The 27,582-nt window shown below is 42.5% G+C and overlaps 3 protein-coding genes and 2 long non-coding RNA genes across 5 annotated transcripts in view; all 5 read right to left on the bottom strand.

Moving 5' to 3' along the window:
* Positions 1-3,017: 3,017 nt before the first annotated feature.
* On the bottom strand, positions 3,018-4,643 carry LOC138963183 (uncharacterized). The gene is made up of 2 exons (XR_011454742.1): positions 4,146-4,643; positions 3,018-3,394 (listed from the first exon to the last, which is right to left on the bottom strand). It is a non-coding gene; the product is annotated as an uncharacterized lncRNA (long non-coding RNA).
* A 239-nt stretch (positions 4,644-4,882) lies between these two features.
* On the bottom strand, positions 4,883-12,965 carry LOC138963181 (uncharacterized). The gene has a single exon (XM_070335220.1). It carries the CDS (start codon positions 10,628-10,630, stop codon positions 7,502-7,504), a length of 3,129 nt encoding a protein of 1,042 aa, XP_070191321.1. The 5' UTR covers positions 10,631-12,965; the 3' UTR covers positions 4,883-7,501.
* LOC138961307 (uncharacterized) lies at positions 12,962-15,889 on the bottom strand. Its single transcript, XM_070332908.1, has one exon. The coding sequence runs from the start codon at positions 15,887-15,889 to the stop codon at positions 12,962-12,964; it is 2,928 nt and encodes a 975-aa protein (XP_070189009.1).
* A 2,726-nt stretch (positions 15,890-18,615) lies between these two features.
* LOC138963182 (uncharacterized) lies at positions 18,616-19,479 on the bottom strand. Its single transcript, XR_011454741.1, has 2 exons — positions 19,258-19,479; positions 18,616-18,990 (listed from the first exon to the last, which is right to left on the bottom strand). It is a non-coding gene; the product is annotated as an uncharacterized lncRNA (long non-coding RNA).
* A 1,492-nt stretch (positions 19,480-20,971) lies between these two features.
* The window catches only part of LOC138963180 (large ribosomal subunit protein uL23m-like), a 68,588-nt gene continuing 61,977 nt past the window's right edge, over positions 20,972-27,582 (bottom strand). The window contains exons 4-5 of the mRNA XM_070335218.1: positions 22,579-22,655; positions 20,972-21,616 (exon numbers count right to left, since the gene is read on the bottom strand). Of these exons, the coding sequence (XP_070191319.1) occupies positions 21,461-21,616; positions 22,579-22,655 (233 nt within the window). The 3' untranslated portion in view covers positions 20,972-21,460. The remainder of the gene's footprint in view (positions 21,617-22,578; positions 22,656-27,582) is intronic.

Raw genomic sequence — 27,582 nt, 5'->3', positions numbered from 1 at the left:
ATTGCACGAGAAAATTACTCCCCAAGACAGGTGAGTTCCGAGTAAACATTTCGTACAAAAATGTTACTCCCCTGACGAAAAATAACGAATAAATTACTTCACCCCAACACGAGCAATTTAACTTCTCATGCCAGGTGTACGACATTTTTACTCCCTTGTCCCCTGTTATTCTTGGTGGTGGAAGGCGTGGAAGGAGGGTAGCGCGACATTCGTGTGCGCGAGATTACTAATTGGCATTATCCCTTCGCCCGCATCCCGTTTTTGCGTACGAGATTTTTACTGGAAGTAACAAAAATGGGGAGTAAAAATTTCGTGGAGGGAGTAATTTTTTCGTGCCTTGGGGAGTTCTTTTCTCGTACTAAAAAGTGTACTCGGAGTAAGAATTTCGTACGAAATATTTACTCCGGAGTAAATTTTGCGTGGAGTAAAAATTTCGTGTTACACCGGCTGGTTTGTTCTGCTTGTATCTGAGATATGAAAGTAAAGAAATGGTTAACCCCTTGACTGCCTTAGGACGGGTATACCCGTCGTGCGCTTGTTCAGCCGCAGCGCCTTAGGACGGGTTTACCCGTCTTCTCCGTTCCGGGATTTTCCAGAAATGCTATGTCACTGCTGACACAAAAATAGCAGCCAATGGCTTGGTAGGATACCTCATTCTCATGAATAAACGTAAATGGTGACGCGGTTTTGCGTCTGAAGGCTATTTTTGGCCTTGGCGACAGGGTAGGGGAGAGAAATCTCGACTTGTCAAAATGGCTAACGGTGACAGTCGACCGGGCCCTAGTAGGGAAAAACAAGCCGGACTGACGCTACAGGCGGTGCAAATGATTATGGATACTGACAGGGGAAGGGGGAGATCTTCTTTCAGACGATTCCTTGGAAACAGGTAGATGACAGTGATTATAATCCTTTCTTGGAGCAAGCAAAACAGCCACCTGTGTTTGATCCACAGGCACCGGAAGATGCGCCTGACTAATTTTTCAAAATTTCATATACTGTTCAAAAAAAGAAACGCATAGTTGCTACTTGCCAAATTTGTTTTATTTTTCGAAAAAATTAACAGAAAATCCAATATTTAGATTATTTGTTTGAAATTTGGTATGGACACAGTTGAATGCACACACAGTTCATTTGCATCTTCAAATCAATCAGTCAATCAATACGATTGGGTGCCGAGGCTGTCAAGTCAGTAGGGGGTGTGACTGCCTTGAGCAGCAACAACTGCCCGGCACCTTCTGGGCATGGACTGGATCAGATGCCGGATATCTTGCTGTGGGATGGTGTCCCACTCCTCCTGAAGTGCCTGCAATAGATCGCGGTGATTTGCCGGCGCTTCTTCTCGCCTGCGCACACGTCTGTCCAATTCATCCCAGAGGTGTTCTATCGGGTTCATGTCTGGCGACATGGATGGCCAGGGAAGCACCTGGACATGGTGGTCGGTGAGGAACTGGGTGGTGAGTCGTGCTGTGTGCGGGCGAGCGTTGTCCTGCTGGAATATGGCATCCTGGTCAGCCAGAAGACGAAGGGCGTGTGGGCGCAGAATTTCCTCCACGTATCGCTGGGCAGTTATGCGCCCTTGGACGTGCACCAGGGTGCTCCTTCCAGCGGTATTGATCGCCCCCCACACCATGACGCCTCCACCACCATGAACGGGTGCCTCATCCACACAGTTGGGCGCGTAACGTTCGTTTACTCTCCGGTAGACCCTCCTCCGACCATCATGTCGCTGGAGCAGGAAGTAGGACTCGTCGCTGAACCAAACGTGTCTCCAGTGATTCCGGACGGTCCAGCGAAGGTGCTGGTTGCCCCACTGCACTCGGTTCTGGCGATGGCGGCGGGTGAGGACAGCTCCTCTGTGAGGTCTGCGAGCTCTCAAACCAGCTTCATGCAGGCGGTTCCGCACGGTCTGGTCCGATAATCGGTGTGGCCCGGGGAGAGCCTGGACAGAAGATGAGGCCGACAGGAAACGATTCCGGAGGTGGCGGAGCCGTATGAAGCGGTCGTGAGCAGCAGTTGTCGCCCTTGGTCTTCCCGCTCGTGGCAAGTCAGCAACGGAGCCAGTGGCTTGAAACCTGACCCACAGTCTACTGATGGTGCTCTGGGACACGTGGAAGTGCCTGGCGATTGCACTTTGACTTTGGCCTGCTTGTAAACGACCCAATGCAATTTGGCGGTCTTCTCTGCTCAATCGGGCCATCTTTCGTCGCTGAATTGTCGTCTGATTTCTTTGTGGCGAACAATCCGCTTTTATGGGTTTTGGAAGACATGGTGAGAGCTCAATATTCCCCGAGTTTCACGAGATTACACTGAAGCATGACGAGTGGTCATGCCAAATGAGCAATTTTGACATTGTAGCCACTGATAACGCATGCGTCACGTGCAGAGCTCACTTGTGGCAATGGACGAAAGGTCGACGACCAGATAAACATTTTCTGCAGTTTGGTGGATATCCTTGTAGCCATATAACTAAATTAACCAAATATTACAAGCTATGCGTTTCTTTTTTTGAACAGTATATTTAAACATCATTATAAGCCAAACTAATTATTATTTCCATGATTAGACACTAAAAACAGATTCTTGGTTCAATTTCCCTTAAAAATAACATAGGTTTTACTTACCTACCTACTGCCAGTTTGGAGCTAGAATTTTTTGTGAATTATTACACCCCGAACTCCAATATTCCCTGGCAGTCAGGAATGCACGTGTATACGCAAGTTTTGATTGGCAGCGAAATGGTTAAACAATTTTTGTTTTTAATTTGAGTGTACATGTATTAATTTTACTTATTACTCTGAATTAAGAAAAAATCTGAGTAAGAGTATAGAGATGACATTTTTGGTTATAACCCACAGTTTTGAATAAAAGGTCCGTGTCTACTTTTTTTTTACAGAAATCGATATTAAACCATTAAAATCTTTCTTTCTTTCTTTATTTGGTGTTGTAGCGTAGGGTGTGATATTAAATAAACCTGTCTAAAACATTCTCACCCTACCCACTTCACGAATCGCTTCTCGATTATTTTAAGATCTTTTATTGATGATTACAAATATTGGCTCGTTCTTTTTACGTATGTTCGTTCATAGTCAATTCATCGACTACTTGTTTTCCTTTTATCTCCGTTTCATTATCAGATCACATGTATCACTTATCGTTCTGTTCTCGTTCATGCGAAGCCATTAGAGTTGAACAATCTCTCGAATGCATGAATACGCTGTCGCAACTCGAGCTTGTTTGCATTGACTGAGATCCGTGCGGGACGTCGTACATCCATCAACAGGTTACGACGTGGGGCTGGTATAATACCGGCAATCGGGACCGCAGTTCTCAGGAACGTCATAAGTAGGAATAAGAACTTCATCCTTCTTCCACCTTGGATTGGATCAGCATGCCGCTGGAACATCAACGGTAGCATATGCTCGTACACAGCGCATCTCACTAAACATCATTTGCAAAACATTTACCTAATCTACTGTGAAATCACACGTAACAGGACAAACAAACGAACACCTAACATTGCACTTGACTATTCCATATTGTTTGTTTGTTTGTTTGTTGCTTAACGTCCAGCCGACTACGCAGAGCCATATCAGGACGAGGAAGGGGGGGATGAAGGGGCCACTTGTCAAGCGATTCCTGTTTACAAATGCACTAACCCATTACTTGTGTCCCAGCAGGCTTTAGTAAAACTAAATTAATACCTACTGGAAGATTACCAGTTTCCAGTATGTTAAAATAGGCTTAACCTATCTACTGCTGGACTTACATCAGAACACTAACAGATTAAACTATACATGAATCGCGAGACAAGCGGCAAGAGAAGAGATTTTTGGAAAAAATACAGGTGAATGAGCAAGAAGGCAGAAAAAAGAAAAAAATTCATGAAGAAAAAGAGAGCATGACAGGAAAGAGGAACCAAAAATCTACCTAACAGCAAACTAGAAAGCTCCTGCGGTTCCAAAAACAGGAGGGGCCTTTAATTTCATAACCGCAGTGCCCCACTGCGGGAACTATTCCATATACTGTTATCGGTTAGACGGTTATCACAATACTGCCCTTCGCCATTCATTTACCCCAAAACAATCTACACAATGCCTTCTCTTGTCAAACGGGTGGACGGGAAAATGAATCATCGATTGGCTTACCTGGACCGATGTTGCAACAATAATTGTTTACGTTTCCACGCTTTCCAAAGCACGCACAACAACTATGTCATCAACTCCATGTTGATCAACGCATCCAGTCGTGGTAGTCAATAATACGTCACAGCGCAACGAGTTACGTCATCAAATGACGACGATCCTCTCGGCATCTCGGTTCACTCAAAGTCAAACCTTCCGGAACATGACCAAGACTAGGAAAGTCCTATTTTGTTACAGAACCCCATGGAATAAGATAAAATTCCCAATTTAATCTAAAATAAAACACAATAGGAATTTCTGATAAACACAAACAAACTGTGTTATCATGCCTTTAAATTGCCGAACACAATAACCTGTTTTACAGGGCCTTTAAGTTGCAAAAACAAAACAAGATGGTAATCGCTCGATTTGGACGGCTAGACACATTTCTAGCCTGACTCGTGGTATGTGGCTCGACTCAGATAGTCGGCACCATGATTATCTTTGCCTGGGATGACTCTCACAGAGAAGTTGTATTAGGTATTCCAAAGTGATTTTCAAATTTTAAATAACCCATATGAATCTTAGTTAAACAAATAGAGTTTTTCATTCTGATCACAAAAACATTTAGTTTTTTAAGGTGGGTTAAAAAAAAATTATGACTTTTTTCCATATTTTTGGACTTAGAAAATTTTTCCACAGAAATTTTCCTCACATTCAGACATTCTTCAATCACACAAATCAAATCACTTGAGTCCAAATTTGCATTTATAAATACTTTATATACTTTTCAGAATGATAATACTAGACACATTGAAAGGAAATACATTTTAAAAGAGATACAGAGCTTCAAAAATGGCATAAAATAGCAAAATAAGCCCTCGTCTACTCCAAACAACTGGTCAAGACCCCAATTTTCTAACTCTCTCATCTCTAACTTAAACAATGAATATACATTCAAATAGGTTTTGTAAGGTGAGCTGGATATGTTGTCTAAGCCTATTTTTTTTCAACTCCATCTGACATCCGGTCAATAAGATATCTATGATCAATTATGCCAAAAGGGCCGTTTTGTCAAGGTGAGAAAAAGTGCGACTTTGCATGCTTTTTGGGTCTACCATAACTTTCTTGCTTTCAAAGTTACAAAGCTGTTTTTGGAATCCATTTGTTCAGGATTGCATGCTCTTGATAAGTAAATCAAATTTAAACTTCTTTATGCGTAATCAAAGCGTAGCAACGTCTAGAAAAAACAGTTATTTTGTACAAAACGTGAATTTTGGCTTCTTTAAAATGTGTGTATTTTGTTCTTTACTTAAGATAATGAAAGTACCTTATATTCAAATTATCCGGTTTTTTATGAACTGTTAGAATAGCAAAAAAGATATTTGACATCTTTACCTTTGTTATTTTTTTGATTTTTTTTTAACTGATTTTTTTTTTTTTTTTTTTTTTTCAATTTGCATGGACTTATAATGAACATTTATGGTCTTCCATTAATTAATTTATGTTACGGAATTCTTTCAATATTTTAAAGGTTTTTTCCCGTTACCTCCAACCACCTTCACACAGTCATACAATGAACAAACACTAACACGCTGATAGATGATTATTGTCGCTGGTTTCACTCAGCGACTGCATTTTTCAGCAAATAATGCATCTTGATGTAAATCATCAATCAAATAACATATATTTACAACATCAACATTCTGGTATTCATTATTCAAAGTTCATCATGCAAGACAATAGTTTTACATTATACAAGAAATTCCGTAAGACTAAGAGCGGGGTTCGACTAGCACTTTTATCACGCCCGCCCAAACACATAGACCAAAAGCTGCATTAAATTCACAGGCTACGTGCAGCGGTGGGTTACATGGTAACATAATTGCATGAATACATTAAACATCTATGTAATACTTTCAGTTTAGGTATTTAGAATGAAAAAAAACATAGCTGGCTCAGCAATATATCAACTATCACACAACCAATATTCAAGACACTCAGGTATACAGTAATAACTCTTTTTCCTCTTTACGTTTACTTACAAACCATGCTGTTTCAATTCAACAAAATATTAACTGTGCAACATCATACATGAAAAAACCTGCCTATCAACCTACATTCACCTCCAAACACAACATTCAAATCATACTGTTTACCATATTAGAATTTACTGATTGACATGTTTGCAATTAATATGTGATTTATTTGATTGTTTTCAATTTGATTATTTTCATTAACTTTACAACCAAACAGGACATCTCGCTCACTGACAACAATGTTCTTGCCAATATATATATGTATATGAATATGTATTTATAATTCTGAACATTTATCCAAACATTCTTTTTTTCTTTATTTTGTGTTTAACGTCGTTTTCAACCACGAAGGTTAATCCAAACATTTCTAACATGCAAAAGCTTCTACTGTAATAATCTTAATCGTTCTTTTTCTGTACACTTACGTGCCAACGTCCTATAATTTGTATCAAGCTGAACTTGATATTTATTTTGCCAAAAGCGTGCAACGCCGGGCGCAGTACTTTTCGCCGTCACTAGCAAGTGGCAAAATATGCGCGGCGTGATCAGCTGTTTTCTCGTTGCTGGCTGAGAGTTATTTTGTTCACTATCTTGTGAGTACAAAGCTGGTACAATATTCAAACTGCTTATTTACATTATGGTCTACTTTCTCACAAATCTGTGCACACGGAATACATTCATTTTGAAATCATACATCTCTAACCTATAGAGCTCGCTTGAATCCAGTGTCCAAAAATTAGCGTTTTACTTCTGTACATAATGGCTGGTTTGTTACATAAACATTTATCCAAAATGTTAATACAATTGCTCTAAATATGCGGTCTATTTTCTAACCATACATGTATATTCAATATTATGTACTTCTTTCCCAAAGTGTGAATGTTTTGAATTCAATCCAACAAAATCCTTAACACATGTTGAACTTATAAAACTGTAACTGATTCGTAACTGTCTATACAGAACACTTTGGTAACCATGCACTTCAACTGTACCATAACCACATGCAGAACGTACACTGTGTGGAAACTCAACTATCCGCTAACCAGAAGGAGGAAGCGTATATCATGACAGATATCCCATAACCCTGTGTAATGTGACTACTTGTTCCTTTATCAAAAAGGCTCTAAATAAGTACAAGTATGAAATTACAACAACAAAAAGTATGTAGCTCAAGTGCTTGAAGTCGAAGACAGCAAAATATGAGGATAAAAGTGGCTTGTTGACACGCTTGCCTCTCGGGTGACAGAAGATTGATTACATATAACTCCTGGTTACTCTATCACACATGTCATATGCATTTAGAGCGCTTATACTTCCCTTTGGTTACTTGAACTCGATGAATTACTTATTCTGAACCTTGATTCTGTCATAGGCTTTTTCAAGCTTTCTGATTTCTGGCACTCTCCACACACGACCATCGCTCGAGTGAGCATTAACCTCAAAATCCCAGTTAAATACAAACTCCGACTGAACCTCTGCAATATCTTCACAGGCAGGCCAACGGAAAAAATCGCATCTTCCTTTTGTTCGTTCAAGGAACTTGATGGTTGCATGATCTTTGTCTTCGACTTCAAGCACCTGACCAACATACAAACTATCATCATAAAAGACAGATATCCATTGGCCCTGATTTTGAAACGAAAAGCTCTCGTCTGTATCATTTTCTTGGTCAGTTTCATCTGGGGACTCGACATCAGAACTTGATGAATCAGATGATTCGCTAGACATTTGTCTTTTTCTGCGTGACATTAGTCCTTGATCGTCAGCATCAGCGCCTACACAGTGTCCATCAGATCCGCTTTCCTCTCTGCATTCCACACCACCAAGATGTTGACTCAAGCTTGTAATCAGAGCATCCTTTCTTCCGGTTAATCGTAGAGCTTTCCCCACCCCAAGTACCACTTTTTGATATCTTATTTCAGCTTTCAGTGCTAGCAAAGTTTGTGAACAGTTCTTGCAGCGTTTCACCAGTCGAGACACATCCCTCGCTGTCAGACAAGGCCCTCCATTTTTGAATACGTTTGAGATAATTTTTTTTTTCACCTCAGCAGTCCGCAAGGCTTTCAGCTCCTTTTGCCGCTGATTCTCGAGCACCCTTTCCTGCATCTTGATGCGCACAAGTTTTTCTTGCTGCCGGTGCTTCTTGCGAAGTATCTTCGCCTTTTTCCTGGCCATCTTCATCACTTTCGCCGACTCTTCAGGAGTGAGTTCGTCTATGTGCTGGCTTGTCCTGTTTCTCTTCAACATGTGTGTGGTTGTCCGATGATGAAGACTACAGTGCCGTCGTTTGCTCAGATCAAAATCAAGGTCGCCAAAGGCATTCTCACCAAGCAAGTTTGTCAAAGGACAATGTTTGAGGACAGATGTTATTGCCTCGGGTAGGTCACTGCCAAACTTTCCTCCGATGAGAAAATCTGCTAGCTGGTTTTCCGTAACCACCTTGATGTGCTTCATCATGATTTGCAGGCTGGTGATCACGATGTCTTTGACAGAAATGTCATTTGCTGTTTCAAAAACGCTGTCAAAAACATTATCCTTGCTGATTTCATGCTCATCAAATATGCCTTCGAAATCGCCATCCAACATGACTGAAGCATTTGCCTCCCACAGAGTGAAGCAAGCATACATCTTCTGGACGTACTTGTAAAACTCTGTGTAAGGCAAGTCGCTGTGGAGCAGCTGCCAGTAGGGTCCAGTCACCCTGAAGTACAAAACTCCAAGAGCAGCCAGAAGAGCAACAAGTCGTTGGTCATGGAGATCCGCTTCAACGCTCTCCAGTTTCAGGTTCGAGTGTGAAACTCCACCTTTGTTGAAGAAGTTTATGATGTCTTGCTTATGATGTACAATGGCAGCTGCGCCTTCGAAGTAACAATTAAATCGATTGGCTCTGTAACTGGTCATCTTTGACTTCTTCCCTTCAAGATCGCAGAAACCTTGCCATTCCAGCCTGCAGCCATTTTTTTCATCGCCTCTAGGCCCAAGTACATCACAGGTGAGACGAATGAGTCGGGACGATGCATTTTCAGCACTTGATTTGAATCCGCTAAACTTTGCAAGGCCATCCCGCCCAAGCCCAACAGCTGACAGATCACGTTCAACCTCTTTAAAAGCTGTTTCACAAGCTCGGCTCAAGCCAAGAAGGTAGTGTGCATTGCAGTAAAGGAAGTGTATATCCAGAGATTCCGGATGTTCTTGCCCCAGTTGATTCATCTTGTATTCAAGCAGCAATTCATTGAATTTCTTCATGACCGCAGCTCTATCAGACATAACAGAACTTAATCTTGTCAGCATATCTTTGAAGATTTTTTCCTTTTCCTCTTCGTCATGTTGCCAACAATAAATGCAGCTCAGTTCTTGAAGCATGTCCAAAGTGAGATCTAGTAGATTAGAAGAAGTTTCACTGTCAACAGGTACAAATCCAAGGCTGAGTGTCACTCCACTGGGTAATGTTAGCTGTTGTCCAACAATTTTGTTATGATCTCTGGAGGTGCCATCAGTATGCAAGGTGCTATCTTTTTCATTCAGTATTGCCTCAGCTGCCTGGAGTTTTGAAATCACATGCCCTTCATCAGCCATATTGATGATGCTCTGAATGCAAGGAAGATCAGCCTCTTCAAATGTTTCATGAAAAATATTCCTGGCAACGATATCAACCACCTGCCTACACTTGCTCGCTGGAACGTTTGCTTCACCTTGTAGCTGAATCATGGTTTTACGAACATCATCGGTGAACTGATTGTGCTCTGGTAGCCTTGTCGTGACTTCTTGACATGGTATGTCTTGATTAGCTAGCTCAGTCATGCCTGCTAGTTGACTTTGTAAAAGTTGGATTGTCTGCCTCAACTTTGAAGAGTTTTTTTGCAGATTAACTTTTTGTGCCTTCAGTGACAGAACTTTTTCTTTTGTATTGTTTAGTTCTTGTGCAAGTATTTCCTTCTGCAGGAGATTTTCTTGGTGGGTAGCTTTAAGCTTTGTATTTCTCCTGTAAAGTGTAGAGTTTCTCACTCCTGATAAACTTTCCTTAACATGTCTGTTTTCTTGCTGTAGTTCTTGGTTATTGGCATGCGCTTTTGTTTGAGAAAGTTCTAATTTTTGTTTAGCTTTGGTCAATTCAGCAATGTCTTTAGTTTGCCAAGTGATAGTCCGATGTGCACCGCCTACAACATATTCCAGATGTTCAAGCTTTTTTTCTGCCTTTTCTTTCTCTTCTTGAAGTCTTTTGTGGTCTTCCAGTGTAATCGTTGCAGTAGCTGAATGCTGAATTAGAAGACTGCTATGCTGGTTCTCTTCCCTACTGCTAAGTATTCCTCCTTGTTCTTTAGCCTGTTGTGACGTGCCTAGATTCTTGTCGGAAAGATTTCCTTTGCAACTGTTTGACTGTATGCAAAATACATGAGTCAAAAACTTCTCCAGTTCTTCAGGGCGCCTATCCTTAGCTTTGCTCAATGTACGGTATTGCATCATGCACATTTCTACAGACTTTGCAATCTGTGATCCAGAACATTTCAGTCCCCCCTCGCCCAACACATTCAACCATTCGAAGAGAAAATCATTTGTCAGATGTTCTCTCTTTCTAAATTGTTCAAGTGCAATCACACTCCGGTTTATCAGTTGGATAGAGGTTCCTGAAAATAGAGCACATGAAAACACATTCGACCAGTCAATGCCAATATCCTCGAGCTCTTGGTTAATCCTGTCCACACAAAATGTCTCTTCCAAGAACGCTGCTGCAGCTGAAGAATCAGTAATGTTGTTGAAGGATCTGTCCGCTGTCTGGATGAGTGCCTTCACACGTTCTTCAGGAAACGCTGAGTCAGAAAACAGCTGCCTGAACCAAACAGTTACCTGCACACAAACACAGAAACTGCTTACTTTTTGTTTTAGACAGAGAGAGAGAGAAACGAACGAACAAACATTATTACTCAAGGATGGAGATTTCACACCGCCGCCTAGTCTTACAATCTGTCCATGCTACAAAAGATGGAAACAATAAAAATTTTTTTAAAAAGGACACTTGTAAACCTACACCAAAAGTTATAAATGTAAAGGTACAGTATTGCAAACCACTGCAATACCTATACGAATATCTAATGAATAATAATACATTGAAAACTGATGACATGTCAATACAATGCAAAGGGACAAAAAAAGCTGCACCTCTCACACCCACATAGGTGCCACGCCACACATATAGAATAGTAATTAGTATACTCACACATACACAATCACAATCCAACAAATTCATGCACACACCCATGCCCACACACACACACAGACAAAACTTAACATTGAGAAAGAGAGAGAAAGAGTTAGTTGCATTACTTATTAAGAAAAATAAATAAGACAACAGAAGCATAATTAAACAGTGAAAACACAGTCAATACTATATTTTATTTTATTTTGTTTTCATTTATCTATTTTCCCCCATTGAATGCTTACTTCACTGTATGTCCTTGATCCCTGCAACATCAGTCGCCGGAGCTGAAGTAAAAGCTTGTTAGAACACCTCTTGTCATCCACTTTGTCAGGAAGACTTGGTCTTCGCCCTCTGCCTGTCATCAACAATTTATCCTTCAGCCTCTGGAACCGATCATCTGTGAAGGGAGAAGTGGGAGGGCATTAGTACAGTTAACTGACCCCTAAAGATGATGACTATGTTGTAATGACTAAGGATTATCATTTCAAGAAGTGAACACATTAGTTAGGAAAGAACACGGAATATATTTGACGTGGAAAAAGCGAAGTAGCTTGCGCGTCGTAAAATGTAAACAAAGTGACAAGGGAGATCACTCGGAATACGACTGTCGAGCGAGCATACGTGAACTTAGAAAAAGACTGATTTCTAGTTATTTTCTTTGTTAATCATTCAAATCAAGGAACAGATTGCTAAACTTGTGTTTTAAGACTTTATTCCTTGAGTCACATGCTTTGTTCTCCTCACTGTAAAAATACAGCGTGCCGAGAAGTTCACTACTCCCACCTTCACAAACACTGTACTTCGTCTGCTATCAACTCGGTTCATTCATCCCCCGTGTTTTTTTAAATAAGCAAATATATCTTAAAGAATTGAAAGAGAACACATTGTAAGGCATATATGCTTACCTTCTAGACAATCTGGATCGAATGGTTCCTCAAAGTTTGGGTGCAAAATCGAATTTTCGCGACCGTGACGTGCCATCGCTTGGTCTTCGGCAAACGCCGCCATTACACGGCGTGCTCGACAACGAGAAAAACGGGTTGCCTCGTTTTCGGTTCTCGGGCAAGCAAGCCGTTGGTTGCATCAGTATGAAAATAAGACCAGGTGAAAGTTCAAACTCCGACCTTGCCATTCGCATGCATAAAACCGGATATTGTTTGTTCTGAGATGGCACAATTTTCGAGCGAAGTTTTAAACTGAATAATAGTACTCTTAAACGGAAGCCAATCAAAATAATATTGATATCATCGGGAAGTTTAATCTTTCCTCTTCATGTCTATAGTAGCGGGTTGTTGCTAACTTGAATGGCTTATCTGCCCGAGCGGAGTTTTCCCGGTTGGGGTCAAAACAACGCAGCGAAAACTTCGTTCCGACGTCAGAAAATCACAACTTAGCAACCATTTTCACACGCGTATTTCAAAGGTTAGATTTTGAATCTAATACTTAATTTTTGTTTTAAAGTAACTATGAAGAATCAATTATCATCTTGGTGTATTCTTTTTATTCAGTTAACCTCATTCCAGCGAGTTTGAACAAGTTAAAAACCAGTGAAAAATCACGCTCGGCGTCACTTTTCGCCACACGCGAAGAGCACTTTGGAATACCTAGTTGTATGGTTGCAACTGGAGAGCCCACCTCATCAACCTTGGGTTCGTGGGTTGCTTCTGCAAACACTTCAAAGGCTGATGATCGGTTTCCAGAGTAAAACGCTTGCCATAGAGAAACCTCTCGAACTTGTCGATCCCCCACACAGTTGCGAGGCATTCTTTCTCCACAGTGGCGTATCTGGATTCTGCGCCCTTCAACTTCCGACTTTGGTAGGAAATTGGACGTAACTGTCCGTCTTTTTCCTGCATGAGGACTGCGCCGATGCCACGATCAGATGCATCCGTCCTGACCACGAATTCCTTCGTGTTGTCGGGCATGCACAAGATTGGGGATTCACAAATCTTGTTTTTCAGTTTCTCAAAACTGTCTTTGCTGGAGTCATTCCACCTCAGTTTCTCTGGGTGGTCTTTTTTCGTCATGTCAGTTAGAGGGATTGCGATGGAAGAGTAGGATTCTATGTACTGTCTGTAGAAACCTGTCAATCCCAAAAAAGAACGCAGTTCCTTCTTTGTGGTAGGAGGGGCGGCCTGTCGAATCTTTTCGACTTTGTCGCTCTCTGGCCATCTTTTCCCATTGCCAATTTCATGACCGAGGTACGGGAGTTGGTCAAACCCCACGTAACATTTGGATGGTTTCGCAGCTAAGTTTGCCTCTTTCAGCCGCTGCAGAACTGCTCTCAGCGCAACCAAGTGCTCTTCCCATGTTTCCGTTGCGATCAGGATATCATCCATGAAGTGGTGAACATCCTGTCGTCTGATGGGACCTAGTAGTTTGCGCATCATTCGATTGAAAATCCCGGTTGCGGTTTTCAAACCGAATGGAAGATTCACCCATCGGAATTGTCCTTTTGACGTGGTGAATGCCGTCTTGTTTCTGTCTTCTTCCTCTAAAGGAATTGCCCAGTAGCCTTTCGTTAGATCCAGTTTTGTGAAGAACTTTGCCTTGCCCAAACTCTGAAATAGATGTTCTACGTCAGTGATGGGTTCGGCGTCGAACACTACTATGTTGTTCAATCCGCGTAGATCGCAGCAAAAACGGTATTTTCCGCCTTTCTTCTTCACGAGAACGATGGGCGAGTTGTATGGTGAATTTGCGGGCTCGATGACACCGAGTTTGAGCATCTCATCGATTTCCTCTTCAACAGTTTTCACCATGGCATGGGGAATTGGACGAGGTCTAACAAACACTGGTTTTGACTCAGAGACCCTTATTTGTGCTCGCTCCAGATTGGTTGTAAGAGGGACATCAGTGAAATTTCCCTCAAACTCCTGACAGATCTCGGACACCTCTTTCTTTTTTTGCTCGGATAGCTTTTCTGAGAACTGCACATGGTCGACATTTTCAGATCGAACGGTTTCCAGCAGAGGAAGTGTTCGCTGGGCGTCTGCCTGAAAAATGTCATCATCCATGGTGTTATCTTCTTCGATAACTACTGCCACATGTTCGTCTTCAACAGGATCAACTTCAGGATCGTCCTCGCTTGAGGCTGTAGCGTCAATGTGATTCTCATGTTCACGTTCGACGTACTCTTTCATTAGGTTGATGTGATACACTTTCCTTTTTGATCCAATCTGGATCCTGTAATCACAGCGGTTGATCTTCTCGATGACCTCGTAAGGTCCCCTCCAAGCGAGTTCTAGCTTGTTGAGTTTCAAAGGACACAACAAGAGTACTTTCTTTCCAACTTCAACCTCGCGAGGGACGGCCTTTTTGTTGAAGTACTGTGCTTGCCTTCGGGATGCTTTCCCGAGATTGGCTTTGGCTATATTGCATGTCTCTTCGATTTTGTTCCTCAAATTGACTACATGCTCTGCTGTGGTCTTCACCTCCTCTGAGAGGTTCTCCTCTGTCCATGTTTGACGAAGGATTTGCATGGGTCCTTTAATGGTGCGGCCATAAAGGAGCTCGAATGGTGAGAAACCCATGCTCTCTTGGGGAGCTTCGCGATAAGCGAACAACAACGCCGGAATAAATGTATCCCAAAGTCGAGGTTGTTCGATCGCTAGTTTCTTCAGCATGCTTTTGAGGGTGCCGTTGAAACGCTCCACCAAACCGTTGGCTTGTGGGTGAAATGGCGCAGTCATTTTGTGCTTGATCATCAGAAATGTATTCACCTCTTTCATCAAGTCACTTGTGAACTGTGTTCCTTGATCGGTGATAATTTCGTCTGGGATGCCAAGTCTCGTCCACATCTCCCACAACGCATTAGCTACTGTTTCGGCTCTGATGTTTTTCAGCGGAGTAGCTTCAGGGTAACGCGTGGCATAGTCCATCATGACCAAGATATATTGACTCTTGGTTTCGGACATGGGAATGATGGGACCAACAATGTCGACCGCTACTCTTTTGAATACTGGGCCGACTGATGACATGTACCCCAGAGGAACTTTCTTTGCACAGCTTTTTGGTGCAGCTCTCTGACAAATGTCACACGAAAGGCAGTGACGCTTGACGTCGTTGGAAAGACCGGGCCACCAGAATTCAATTTTAATTCTGTCACTGGTTTTCTTCTGGCCCAAATGACCTGCCATAGGGTGGTCGTGACTGAATGAGAGCACTTTTGCTCTGAAGGACTTTGGAACAACTACCCTATTTTTCTCCACTGCCAATCTGTCTAGACTGGATCTGTACAAAATGCCATTTTTGTACAGGAATTTCGCCCCACCGGATATTTCGCCGGTTTCCGCAAATTTCCGTGCACTGGTCAAAGTCACATCTTCACGCTGTGCTTTGCGGAGATCTTCAGGTGTGAGTAATGGGACGTTTTGCTCACATCCAGAAGAAGTACTCGGGAGAGGCTGAGACTGTTCTCTCGCTTCTTCTTTGGTTGTTTGGCGGGTACTGACCGCTGCCGCTACTTCTTTTGCGTACCACTCTGGGTCTCGCACTGGGTACAAAGGAGTCTTCTTCTTCTTTTTACCCATCCCGTACCATTTCCCAATGAGTACAGGATAAACCGGATCTTCAAGGACAGTGACTTCCGATCGACATTCAAAATACGGAGAGTCAATGTGCATGATTGCTACTTTGCACGTTCTCTTTGTGCCTTTCTCGGCCAACATGGTTTCTTTACATTTGGTCGTGTAGCTACTTTCTGGGACTAGTTTGGAACTCACCATGATGCCAGTGCATCCAGAATCTCTAAACGCTTTGACGATCTGACCGTCAAGTTTGATCCAAACTTCTTCCGAGAAATTCTTATTTTCGCACGTCGAGCACAACTTGTCTAGTTTCTTTGAAACTTCGCTTTCCTCGTCTTCTTCTTGAACTGCCAAGGTATTTCCGGGTTTTGCCTTCCTTTTTGAGCACTGCATCGCGAAATGAGACGGAGATTTGCAGATAAAGCAAACCCCGGCGGCTTTTAACTTTGCTTTCTCAGCGTCACTGAGTGTTTTGCCGTGGGTTTTCTGCTCCCCTGAATTACCTTGTTTTTCCTTATCTTGCGCGCCTTGCTTGTGTTCATGACGACGGGTTTGGTAACCATTTCCATTGGAATGGGAACTATTTCCCTGTCGCACCGCGGGTTTGGAATTACTTCTGTTGAGTTCATATTCCATGGCAACTACACCCATCTCTTTGGCTGACTTTGGCTTACGATCTTTGATGTGGATCGCGAGTTCAGGAGAAAGTGTATTGAACACCTGCTCTCTGAGAAACAGATCTTTGACATTTTGTACACTGTCGTCACAGTGGTCTAGTTCGATCCATTTTGTCAGATATCTATCTAACCGTGCGATGTGCTCTTTGTACGTTTCAGTAGCATCGCGTTTGGAGTTTCGGAACTTCTTCCGATACTCTTCCGCATTGAGTTGAAAACCTTCAAACAACGCGTTCTTCATGACCTCGTAATCGCGCATATCTTCATCGGAAAGTTTGGAATAAATAATTCTGGCCTTTCCTTTTAGAAAGTATACTAACCTTGATGCCTTCTTCTCTTCCGACAACTGACGATCACTGGCGTAGTGTTCAAACTGCTGGAACCAAGACTCTATGTCATCTTTGTCGTCGAGGAAAGGAATCTTAGGTATGAAGTCGTCATCGTCTCTTCGTCTGTCTCTTGAGTGGCTATTGTTGTTAGCATTAATTTGACCCTCTGTCTGAATGCGTAACTGCTCAAGTTCGAATTGACGATTTCTTTCTCTCTCTCTTTCTTCTCTCTCTTCTCTTTCTCTTTCTCTCTCTCTCTCTCTTCTCTTTCTCTCTCTGCTGCTGCGGCTGTTGTTGCCGCTTCTTTTACGAAAAGTTGCAGCTCTTTTCCCTCCAAACCCATCTCTTTCCCAGCTTCAATTAACTCCTTCAAAAGAGGAGTTGAAGATTTTGGAGGGAGTATGTTGCTTATTGCAACATTCTGCGCATTCCTGCGCGAACTGGATGATCTGGTTTCTTCAACCATATCATTTTGATTTGGCTCTGTATCGAGCTCACTCGGATCTCCCACAGCACTCATGCTGCGAAGATTGTGCGTGCGTGATGTTTGCATTTAAACGTCACGATTGTCAACTTGTCACTGAACCACGAAATGAATATACTCTCCCGAAGAAAAGGAGAGTTCCTAACCTGTCTTTTACTAAATCAATACAAGTCACGCTATTTGTATTAGATAGCAAAGAATCAATTAGTTTGCATTTCGATCTGAATAAGTTGGCACCTTAGAATCTACTCATTTATCGCCTACACGATAACTAACACAATGAGTCACTGATTCTACAGTAAAATGTCTCAACACTTTACTCCCACGAGTGTATTCTCTAAATATAAATCGCGTTTTATATAGAATAACTCGTTATACTCTCTATGGTTCGAATCTCGGCTTATTATCCTATCAACGTTGTAGTTGAATTAACCAACCAGCCACTCAACATTGAAATCATCGTGATCTGTCATTGACATAGGAACTGAAGCTATCAACCAGAGTATGTCCAGGTAAACCGTCCGCCGATTTTACCTGCCCGTAATTCGTTCTACTCTCTATGGTTCGAATCTCGGCTTATTATCCTATCAACGTTGTAGTTGAATTAATCAACCAGCCACTCAACATTGAAATCATCATGATCTGTCATTGACATAGGAACTGAAGCTATCAACCAGAGTATGCTCAGGAAAACCATCTGCTGATTTTACCTGCCCGTCCAACGGTTTTTCTTTCTCAAGAGAAGACAATTACCCTTACGTAATACGTCCTACCCTTGCCAACCACTCACAGTGAAACGTGAATCAATGTGAAACAGTGGTTAAACAAGTATTATGTGAAAGAATAATACTTTTCTTCTTTTTTTTTTATAATGCAGCGAAGAACTCCGGTTTCCGCATTAGCGTTTACAGATTTATTTGGCTGTGCGACGCCAACACACAGACTAGCTTTTTTATGTTCTTTACTGACGTGTGAAGCTTCCTAACACACGTCGGAAAATAGATGAAGTTCTTTATAAATCACTTTATGAACGAACAGACAAACAATAAGATAATTTCACAGGAGATAAAAAAAATGCTATTCAAACAATTTGGAATAGAATTTTGGAAATTTTGAATAAGCTGGATTATGCAGCTTATATCCCTGACGTAATGCCCCCAAACTTGTAGCGTAGGGTGTGATATTAAACAAACCTGTCTAAAACATTCTCACCCTACCCACTTCACGAATCGCTTCTCGATTATTTTAAGATCTTTTATTGATGATTACAAATATTGGCTCGTTCTTTTTACGTATGTTCGTTCATAGTCAATTCATCGACTACTTGTTTTCCTTTTATCTCCGTTTCATTATCAGATCACATGTATCACTTATCGTTCTGTCCTCGTTCATGCGAAGCCATTAGAGTTGAACAATCTCTCGAATGCGTGAATACGCTGTCGCAACTCGAGCTTGTTTGCATTGACTGAGAACCGTGCGGAACGTCGTACATCCATCAACAGGTTACGACGTGGGGCTGGTAATACCGGCAGTTGGGACCGCAGTTCTCAGGAACGTCATAAGTAGGAATAAGAACTTCATCCTTCTTCCACCTTGGATTGGATCAGCATGCCGCTGTAACATCAACGGTAGCATATGCTCGTACACAGCGCATCTCACTAAACATCATTTGCAAAACATTTACCTAATCTACTGTGAAATCACACGTAACAGGACAAACAAACGAACACCTAACATTGCACTTGACTATTCCATATACTGTTATCGGTTAGACGGTTATCACAATACTGCCCTTCGCCATTCATTTACCCAAAAACAATCTACACAATGCCTTCTCTTGTCAAACGGGTGGACGGGAAAATGAATCATCGATTGGCTTACCTGGACCGATGTTGCAACAATAATTGTTTACGTTTCCACGCTTTCCAAAGCACGCACAACAACTATGTCATCAACTCCATGTTGATCAACGCATCCAGTCGTGGTAGTCAATAATACGTCACAGCGCAACGAGTTACGTCATCAAATGACGACGATCCTCTCGGCATCTCGGTTCACTCAAACCTTCCGGAACATGACCAAGACTAGGAAAGTCCTATTTTGTTACAGGTGTTTAACGTCGTTTTCAACCACGAAGGGTTATATCGCGACGTACCATTAAAATGCTGAGTCTGTTACCTACAAATATCAAAAATACACCCCCCTTCAATCAGGAAGGACGAAGCCAGGGCAGCCGTTTGAAAATTCATTATCGTATTCCAGCGTAGTAGGATATCCTTATTTGGAAAATGCCGAGGGCAATTAAAACTCCTCTCGAATACCGTGCATTTCGTTCGTTTAAAAAAAAAAGCGTGTCGATGGTATTCAAGATAGGGAGTTTTTGTGTGGAAATGCATCCATAGTTTCAAGGCCGCCAGGGCCATTCTTGAGAAATAAAATGTTCAATCTCTACAAGTACACCCGAACCCTTCCTGTCAGCCTGGTTTTTGGCCTTTCACTTTTTAAAATATGTGATATATTGCACCAGGCTTTTCATACATCTTTCCTCTTTCATAAAAAAACAAAACTGTATTTTGGCTTTATGTTTTCAAGGATTCTTTAGTCTCTTGCATAACCCCCCGCGGGTTAGGGGGAAGAATTTACCCGATGCTCCCCAGCATGTCGTAAGAGGCGACTAACGGATTCTGTTTCTCCTTTTACCCTTGTTAAGTGTTTCTTGTATAGAATATAGTCAATGTTTGTAAAGATTTTAGTCAAGCAGTATGTAAGAAATGTTAAGTCCTTTGTACTGGAAACTTGCATTCTCCCAGTAAGGTCATATATTGTACTACGTTGCAAGCCACTGGAGCAATTTTTTGATTAGTGCTTTTGTGAACAAGAAACAATTAACAAGTGGCTCTATCCCATCCCCCCCCCTCCCTTTCCCTGTAGCGATATAACCTTGAACAGTTGAAAACGACGTTAAACACCAAATAAATAAAGAAAGAAAGTCTCTTGCATAACTAAGTGACACGTTAGAGTGATGAAGTTGGTGTATATATATATACAGTTCACAACAAAGAACAAAACTGTTCATGAAGCGTGACCAGAATTTCACACAGTGTGTCTTTTGAGGTTACACTATGGGAAGGATATGAATATATATCAAGAAGGGGTGGAGCATCAAGATAGTAATTTACATGTGATGTAGGTATGACGCAAAAGTTCATTTCCAGAAACTCAAATACTAATGCCCGCAAAATATTGTCCACAAACATGACACATATATGCACACGAACATTGACGCACTCACACTTCTGTATGCATGAATGTGCACACACACACACACACACACACACACACACACACTCATACTTAGACTCACACACACATACTTAGACTCACACACACACACACACACAGTCATACTTAGACACACACACACACACACACACACAGTCATACTTAGACACACACACACACACACAGTCATACTTAAACTCACACACACACACACACACACACACACACACAGTCATACTTAGACTCACACACTCTCTCTCTCTCTTCTTCTATCTCTAGCAGACACAAATAAGAAAACAGACCAAAAGCACAATCACCTTTTCTGCAATTTTTTTATGACTCATCTTCACAAACAATTTATACATGGTCAAACAAAATAGAAGTCAAAGTCATTGACACATTCAACCACAGGTACACTCCTATAGACACTGATTGGTGCTGACGGTTCTATGCAAATCACAAATTCCAAATGTTTCTTCTCAGATACTGTGTCGCTGTTCTGCAGACAAAACCTCCAACAGATGAAAGCACAGCAAAACTTTGATGTCAGAAAACTTAATCCCAGACTGGTATTCCTGAGCTATCAGAAGTAAATTCATGCAAGCGTTTGTGTTTAGTCAAACCAGAACGAAGTACGCACACCATTATCATTCCAGCCAACTGGGTATTCCTGCAATAATTACCTAAGCTTCAGTGTTAGGATAATTCTGGTGTTGCAAGAACAGAATGGGTAGTCCAGTATCATCAGAACCGAACCAAGCACGCATATCTGTTTCACTCAGACCAAATGGGTACGCCAGTATCACCGGAACCAAGTGGGTATGGTGAGTCGGTCCCAGTGTTTGCGTTGGTCTTCCAGGCCGGTGCGTTCCTGTTTCTTCACTTCTTTGGCCTGTTTCTCTGTGGCCGGTTTGTTCTCTTCAAACAGATCCGGGAACTCGAAGGATTCTCCGTCGGCCTGTAGATGCAGAAAAAGAAGTGACTGAGAACGGTCTGAAGCTATAGTACTTCCAGAGAAACACACAGTTGCTCAGAGAGACAAGTGCACACACAGAGATAGGCGGACATGAACAGATAGAGGGGAATACATCTACATACATGCATGCAGGCACACACACACACACACACACACACACACACACACACACACACACACACACACAAATACACACTAACACACGCACGCACACACACACATACACACACACTAACACATGCACGCACACACACACCCCGACACACTACAGACACACACACACTGACACACGCACACACACTGGCACAGCTGCAATTACACTCACACGTACATACACCGTGGGTACAGTTCTAAGCGCAGGGATTTTTTATTTTTATTTTTTATTTTTATTTTATTTTATGCAATTTATATTGCGCACATATTCAAGGCGCAGGGATTTATTTATGCCGTGTGAGATGTAATTTTTTTTACACAATACATCACGCATTCACATCGGCCAGCAGATCGCAGCCATTTCGGCGCATATCCTACTTTTCACGGCCTATTATTCCAAGTCACACGGGTATTTTGGTGGACATTTTTATCTATGCCTATACAATTTTGCCAGGAAAGACCCTTTTGTCAATCGTGGGATCTTTAACGTGCACACCCCAATGTAGTGTACACGAAGGGACCTCGGGTTTTCGTCTCATCCGAAAGACTAGCACTTGAACCCACCACCTAGGTTAGGAAAGGGGGGAGAAAATTGCTAACGCCCTGACCCAGGGTCGAACTCGCAACCTCTCGCTTCCGAGCGTCGTTACCACTCGGCCACCGGGAAATAGGCGCACCAACCGAATTGAGGATAGTTGCCCTGTACAGGGATTTCCTCAGTATCTTGAAGAAGAAGAGGAGGACAGACAGACTGACACTATACTGACAGACAGAAGGACATGCGAACTGACCAGCTGGACATAGGCTTTCTTATGGTCTTCCTCTTTGGCCAGGACGTGTCCCCGTGCTTGTTGCGTAATGTCCTTCCCTGCAACAAACACAACACACACATACATAACACATGTTGACACATTCATATTAATATACCTGCATCTCCATTTGCAGAGGCTGGTGGGGTGGTATTTGTGGGTTTTCACCTCAAAATAGAGGAAACGAGGATGTTTTTATCCTTCCTCTTTTGTTTTTCCTTGAGGAACTAGTCTCTGTGAAAAACGGGTTGAACCCACCCAAAGGGGTACAGTGGTGTAACTCTGCTTTTGGACCTACATTCTGAGTAACTGGGGTCCTACAGGACAAGGAGTCTTACATGGAGGTTGGTTGGTTGGTTGGTTGGTTGGTTGGCTGGTTGGTTATCATTGTTTATCGTCTCTTCAGCAGTTAATTGGAGTGGTTACATGGAGGCACAATTAGTGTTCTTTAAGGCCTCTACAGTGGGATAAAGTGGACGTTTCATCCGCTATTGCATAGCCTGTCTGTACAATGGAGCCCCCCTGTTAAGCCCCCCTGTTAAGCCCCCCTGTTAAGCCCCCCCTGTTAAGACCCCCTGTTAAGACCCCTATGTTAAGACCCCCTGTTAAGACCCCCTGTTAAGACCCCCCTGTTAAGTCCCCTGTTAAGATCCCCTGTTATGACCCCCCTGTTACGACCCCCCTGTTAAGACCCCCTATTAAGACCCCCCTGTTAAGACCCCCTGTTAAGACCCCCTGTTAAGACCCCCCTGTTAAGACCCCCTGTTAAGACCCCCCTGTTAAGACCCCTGTTAAGATCCCCTGTTAAGACCCCCCTGTTAAGACCCCCTGTTAAGACCCCCCTGTTAAGACCCCCCTGTTAAGACCCCCCTGTTAAGACCCCTGTTAAGATCCCCTGTTAAGACCCCCTTGTTATGACCCCCCTGTTACGACCTCCCTGTTAAGACTCCCCTGTTACGACCCCCCTGTTAAGACCCCCTGTTAAGACTCCCCTGTTAAGACCCCCCTGTTAAGACCCCCCAATTTTAGACCTATCGCCTTGTAAGACCGTGTTTGTTCACATTTTCTATCCATAGCCTCTGTAACTTTACCTCCGTTTTAAGACTCCCTCCTTTTTAAGACCAACATTTCTCAGATTGTTCAGTCTTAATACTGAGGTGGGATTCCACTGTACTTTGCAGCGTCATTCGTCGTTTGAAGCCAGGAGGAAACACGTGAGACACACGATTTGTAAGCGGTGACATGTTTTTGAGGTCAGACCAGGGATAGCGTTATTTAGAGAGATGGCATGCCCTCTGTCTCGACCTACTGACCAATGATATGCAACTAGGAAGCTGTAGCTTTTGGCCATTATGATGTACTGTGCAGAAATCATGCAATTTTGGCTACTTTATACGCAGTTTCGGTTCGTCAGAAACAATGACAAAATTAGTTTCCAGTTAGCTTCATTGCAATATCCCGGTGGGTTTTTTCTCAAATAACTACAAATAACAATATCGCATACAATGAATTAAAGGCACAGTGCAGCTCACAGCCTTCGTTTTGCGTTTTTGTTGCAGCTGAGTGCATTTACAGTTCAAAAATCCTCCTATGGTAGTAAAACAAACCCAAAACTACCCAACGACGACATCTGTGAAGCTCGACAGTTTCTTGTTCACGCGAGTGCATAAATTAACCTAGTTATTACGTGGTGTTTGGTCGGAGCAGAGACTATAGAGTATACAGAGACGCTCCATACGGTGCTGAAAAGTGAGACCGGAAGCCCAGTGGCGCCACCACGCGGAAACATGGAACCACCTACTTTCTCTTTCCACAGCAGTGGTGATATCGTGCTGCACAAGCATGGTCGCGCCAACGCGAAAACGCAGTGGGGCATGGTGTTCGGCCATCAATTGCTCAAACGCATATGCCAAAGGCTTGAGGATGTTCAAATTTCCCAAGGAAGAGAGTAGGTGAGGATTGTTTCTTCAATTTTTCTCTCGTTAAATGTTGGAAAATCAGTAAAAGTTGTAGCGTCGAACTGCGTGTAGATCTATTCTACCGGAACAGTGAAAACACACAATGTACACACTACAGCCTCAAACCAGTCCAAGCTGTGCATGTTGGTACTAGTTTCACATGTATAAGATTTATTTCTCCTCTACTTTATCTCATTTCGGCATGCCAAGTCTGGAACTGATAGACTGATCTAGTGGCAATACGGTCGGTGATCGATTAGTAGACATAACCATCTCGTTTGATTGACACGGCCGTCGCGGAGTTATAGAGTAGATCTACAACGGCTTGCAGCTGCGAACGTTAGTATCATTTATCATGATTAATATTTTGATTGTAAATGACGGGCGTGAACATATATACAATGACATAATGACATTTGCACACAAATCAAATGAAATAAATCATAGTTCATACACGAACTAAGACATTACATTTCAAATAAAAGATACCGTAGGCTTACATGAACTAAGACATATAACAACACTACGTAGCCGAAATGCTTTGTACACCGTGATAAGCTGACAACTTTCGAACAATACCTTCATTCACAGATGTCAAAAGCATAGAAAACTTGTGTAAACTTGGGTTTCTATAAAACTTAGCAGGAATAAACTGGCATCGCAAATCACGAAGTGCGGGGCAACAAAGCACAAAATAAAACTCATCTTCTTTACTTTCCCTGGAAAAAAGGGGCATAACAACATATCCGCATCGTATCTCTTATATCGATTAACGTGCACAAATAGTTCTGTTATTCCACCTCGGAATCTTGCCATAATAAGAGAGAGAGAGAGAGAGAGAGAGAGAGAGAGAGAGAGAGAGAGAGAGAGAGAGAGAGAGAGAGAGAGAGAGAGAGAGAGAGAGAGGAGAGAGCTTTCTGAACAAGAAAGAAGCAACTGAAAAGAAATAAGAAAATCATCGATCGATCAAGATTCTTTAAAGTCAGCCGGTTTGGTCACAAGAATTACAGTTTTCCTTTCATGATAACTTCTTAGCTCCGTGTAATTGACAACCCATTTCAGTTTCGATGTGCTGGGACGACACCAAATTGACTAAATGCCTTAGTTACCGATTTAACCGGGAACTATTTCGTTAAACGATTTATTCCTGACATATTTTCTCAGGCTTAACTGACCATGTATTCAGTATGTATTTGTATTTGATTAAAACACACAAAAATAACGACGGTTAGGTCGTGAAAAGAGACTGACTTGAATCATGTTTGCATAACTACAGCGATCCAGCGAATATTGCCCAAGAAAATGTGATTTAATTTTAATCTATACCATTTCTGCGGTGTTTTTAAGGTAATTTAAAAAGGATGTTCACAAACAAACATATTTTTTCATCCAGTTACTTTTTGCAGCACTGTCAGCCGGACAGAACAGACAGTATGTTAATATAACCGTGATATAAACACAGCCGACAGCAGCCGCGAAACGCGAGTTTCCTTGTGCGGCAGGGTGTGGCTCTTTTCCCGCGCTGGGCTGGCCGGTCTCAATTTCGCACCGCAGCGCAAAGAAGGATGACGCGTCTCTGTATACTCTATAGTCTCTGGTCGGAGTTCGATTCAACTGAGCGATTCCGGCCTCCATTTTACACAAACTCATGATGACGTCTGACATAGTTTGCTAGTGACGTGTCTTTTTGTGCATGATGTGCATGTGGTGATCTACCTGATCTAAATTTAGATCCAAAAATAGACCAAGACCAGCCGGGTCCGAGTACGAAATCAATTAGTAAAAAAAATCGCAGTTCTTGACTCTTTGGGTGCAAGTCAATGAAACTTGGTAGTTCTTCTAACGGATAGCTGCCTGATGTATGACTAAAAGCCCCAGGGGCTCCGTGCACCTGGATTTGACAAGTTCAGTACCTTTAAATACAACTTATAGAGTACACCAAGCTAAGTTTATAAACGTGTGGGTTTTTTTGTTCCTCGAACACTCACACAAAAATGCTTCTTATCTGTAACTGTAAATATCTCTGTTCTGATAACTGGTGGCAAAACATTTGCTTAAAAGAAACTGGTAGTCTTCATCAATTTGCAAGTACCCTTTACATCTACATGAATTTTGTTTTTTGTTCTTGAAGCTCGGGGCAGACGCCTTACCACTAGGCCAACCGTGCCGGTAGTAAGCAGCCAAGCTGTTGAGTGTTGGCATGTGTCTTGAAGAGGAAGGATGCTCTTATGCTATGTTAAAGCCTGGATGCATTGTAGGTGGTTTACATCATTGATACAGTGAACCCTCCCTTCGAGACCTAAACATCTGCGGAAATCAAGTCTTTAAATGGGGGTAATTTTACAGAGGTTGAATTATGAACAGACAACCTGAGAAAACAGTCTTGAAAGGGAGGGAGTCTTAAATTGGGGGGTCTTAAAAGGGAGCTAGGTTCCGCTGGGGGCACTCGGCAAGGACTGTACCTTTTGAACAGAGAAAAGCAGTACGATGCATTTCGTAAAGAGCATGACAACTACGGTATAAAGCAATGCAGGAGGTAGCAGCGAGTTCCCTAGCATATACCAACTTCAATCATGTCCCTAATAGGCACTTAAGTTAGCATAGCATAGCAGCGAGTTATGAAATTGTGATGTTCAGGGGGCTGGATTCGGGACACAGACGAGGGTGGGGGTGGGGGTGGAGGAGGGGGCTAGGTGGGCTGCTGAAGGGAAGAGAGAGAGAAAGGGGTTGGGGGGGGGGGGGGAGAGGAAGTGGATGTTGTAAACACTATAGGGCAGTGACCCCGTGTCGCGCGGATGTAGCCAGGACATGCACGGCTGACTCGTGACGAGAATCCAGAGAGACCGTCCCCGCAGCACGAGTCATAACTGTCACCTCTCGCCACAAGGCCGCCTCTATCTCTTCACCTTGGCATACTTTTGGATGCGGAGAAAAACAACGCAGAGAGGTGCTTTGCTTAAAGGGACAATACCTTTAGATGGCTTAACGCTTCCAATGATTCTGCGTGGCAAATAATGCTACCGTGCAG

The sequence above is a fragment of the Littorina saxatilis genome, linkage group LG3 (assembly GCF_037325665.1).
Source record: "Littorina saxatilis isolate snail1 linkage group LG3, US_GU_Lsax_2.0, whole genome shotgun sequence".
NCBI lineage: Eukaryota > Metazoa > Mollusca > Gastropoda > Littorinimorpha > Littorinidae > Littorina > Littorina saxatilis.
Note: the sequence above shows the minus strand (reverse complement) of the source record. Positions and strands in the feature narration are given on the sequence as shown.

Bases quoted from the DNA above. Each gene is read 5' to 3' on its own strand.
- LOC138961307 (XM_070332908.1), bottom strand. From the start codon at position 15,889: ATGGGTAAAAAGAAGAAGAAGACTCCTTTGTACCCAGTGCGAGACCCA.
- LOC138963181 (XM_070335220.1), bottom strand. From the start codon at position 10,630: ATGTGCATGATGCAATACCGTACATTGAGCAAAGCTAAGGATAGGCGC.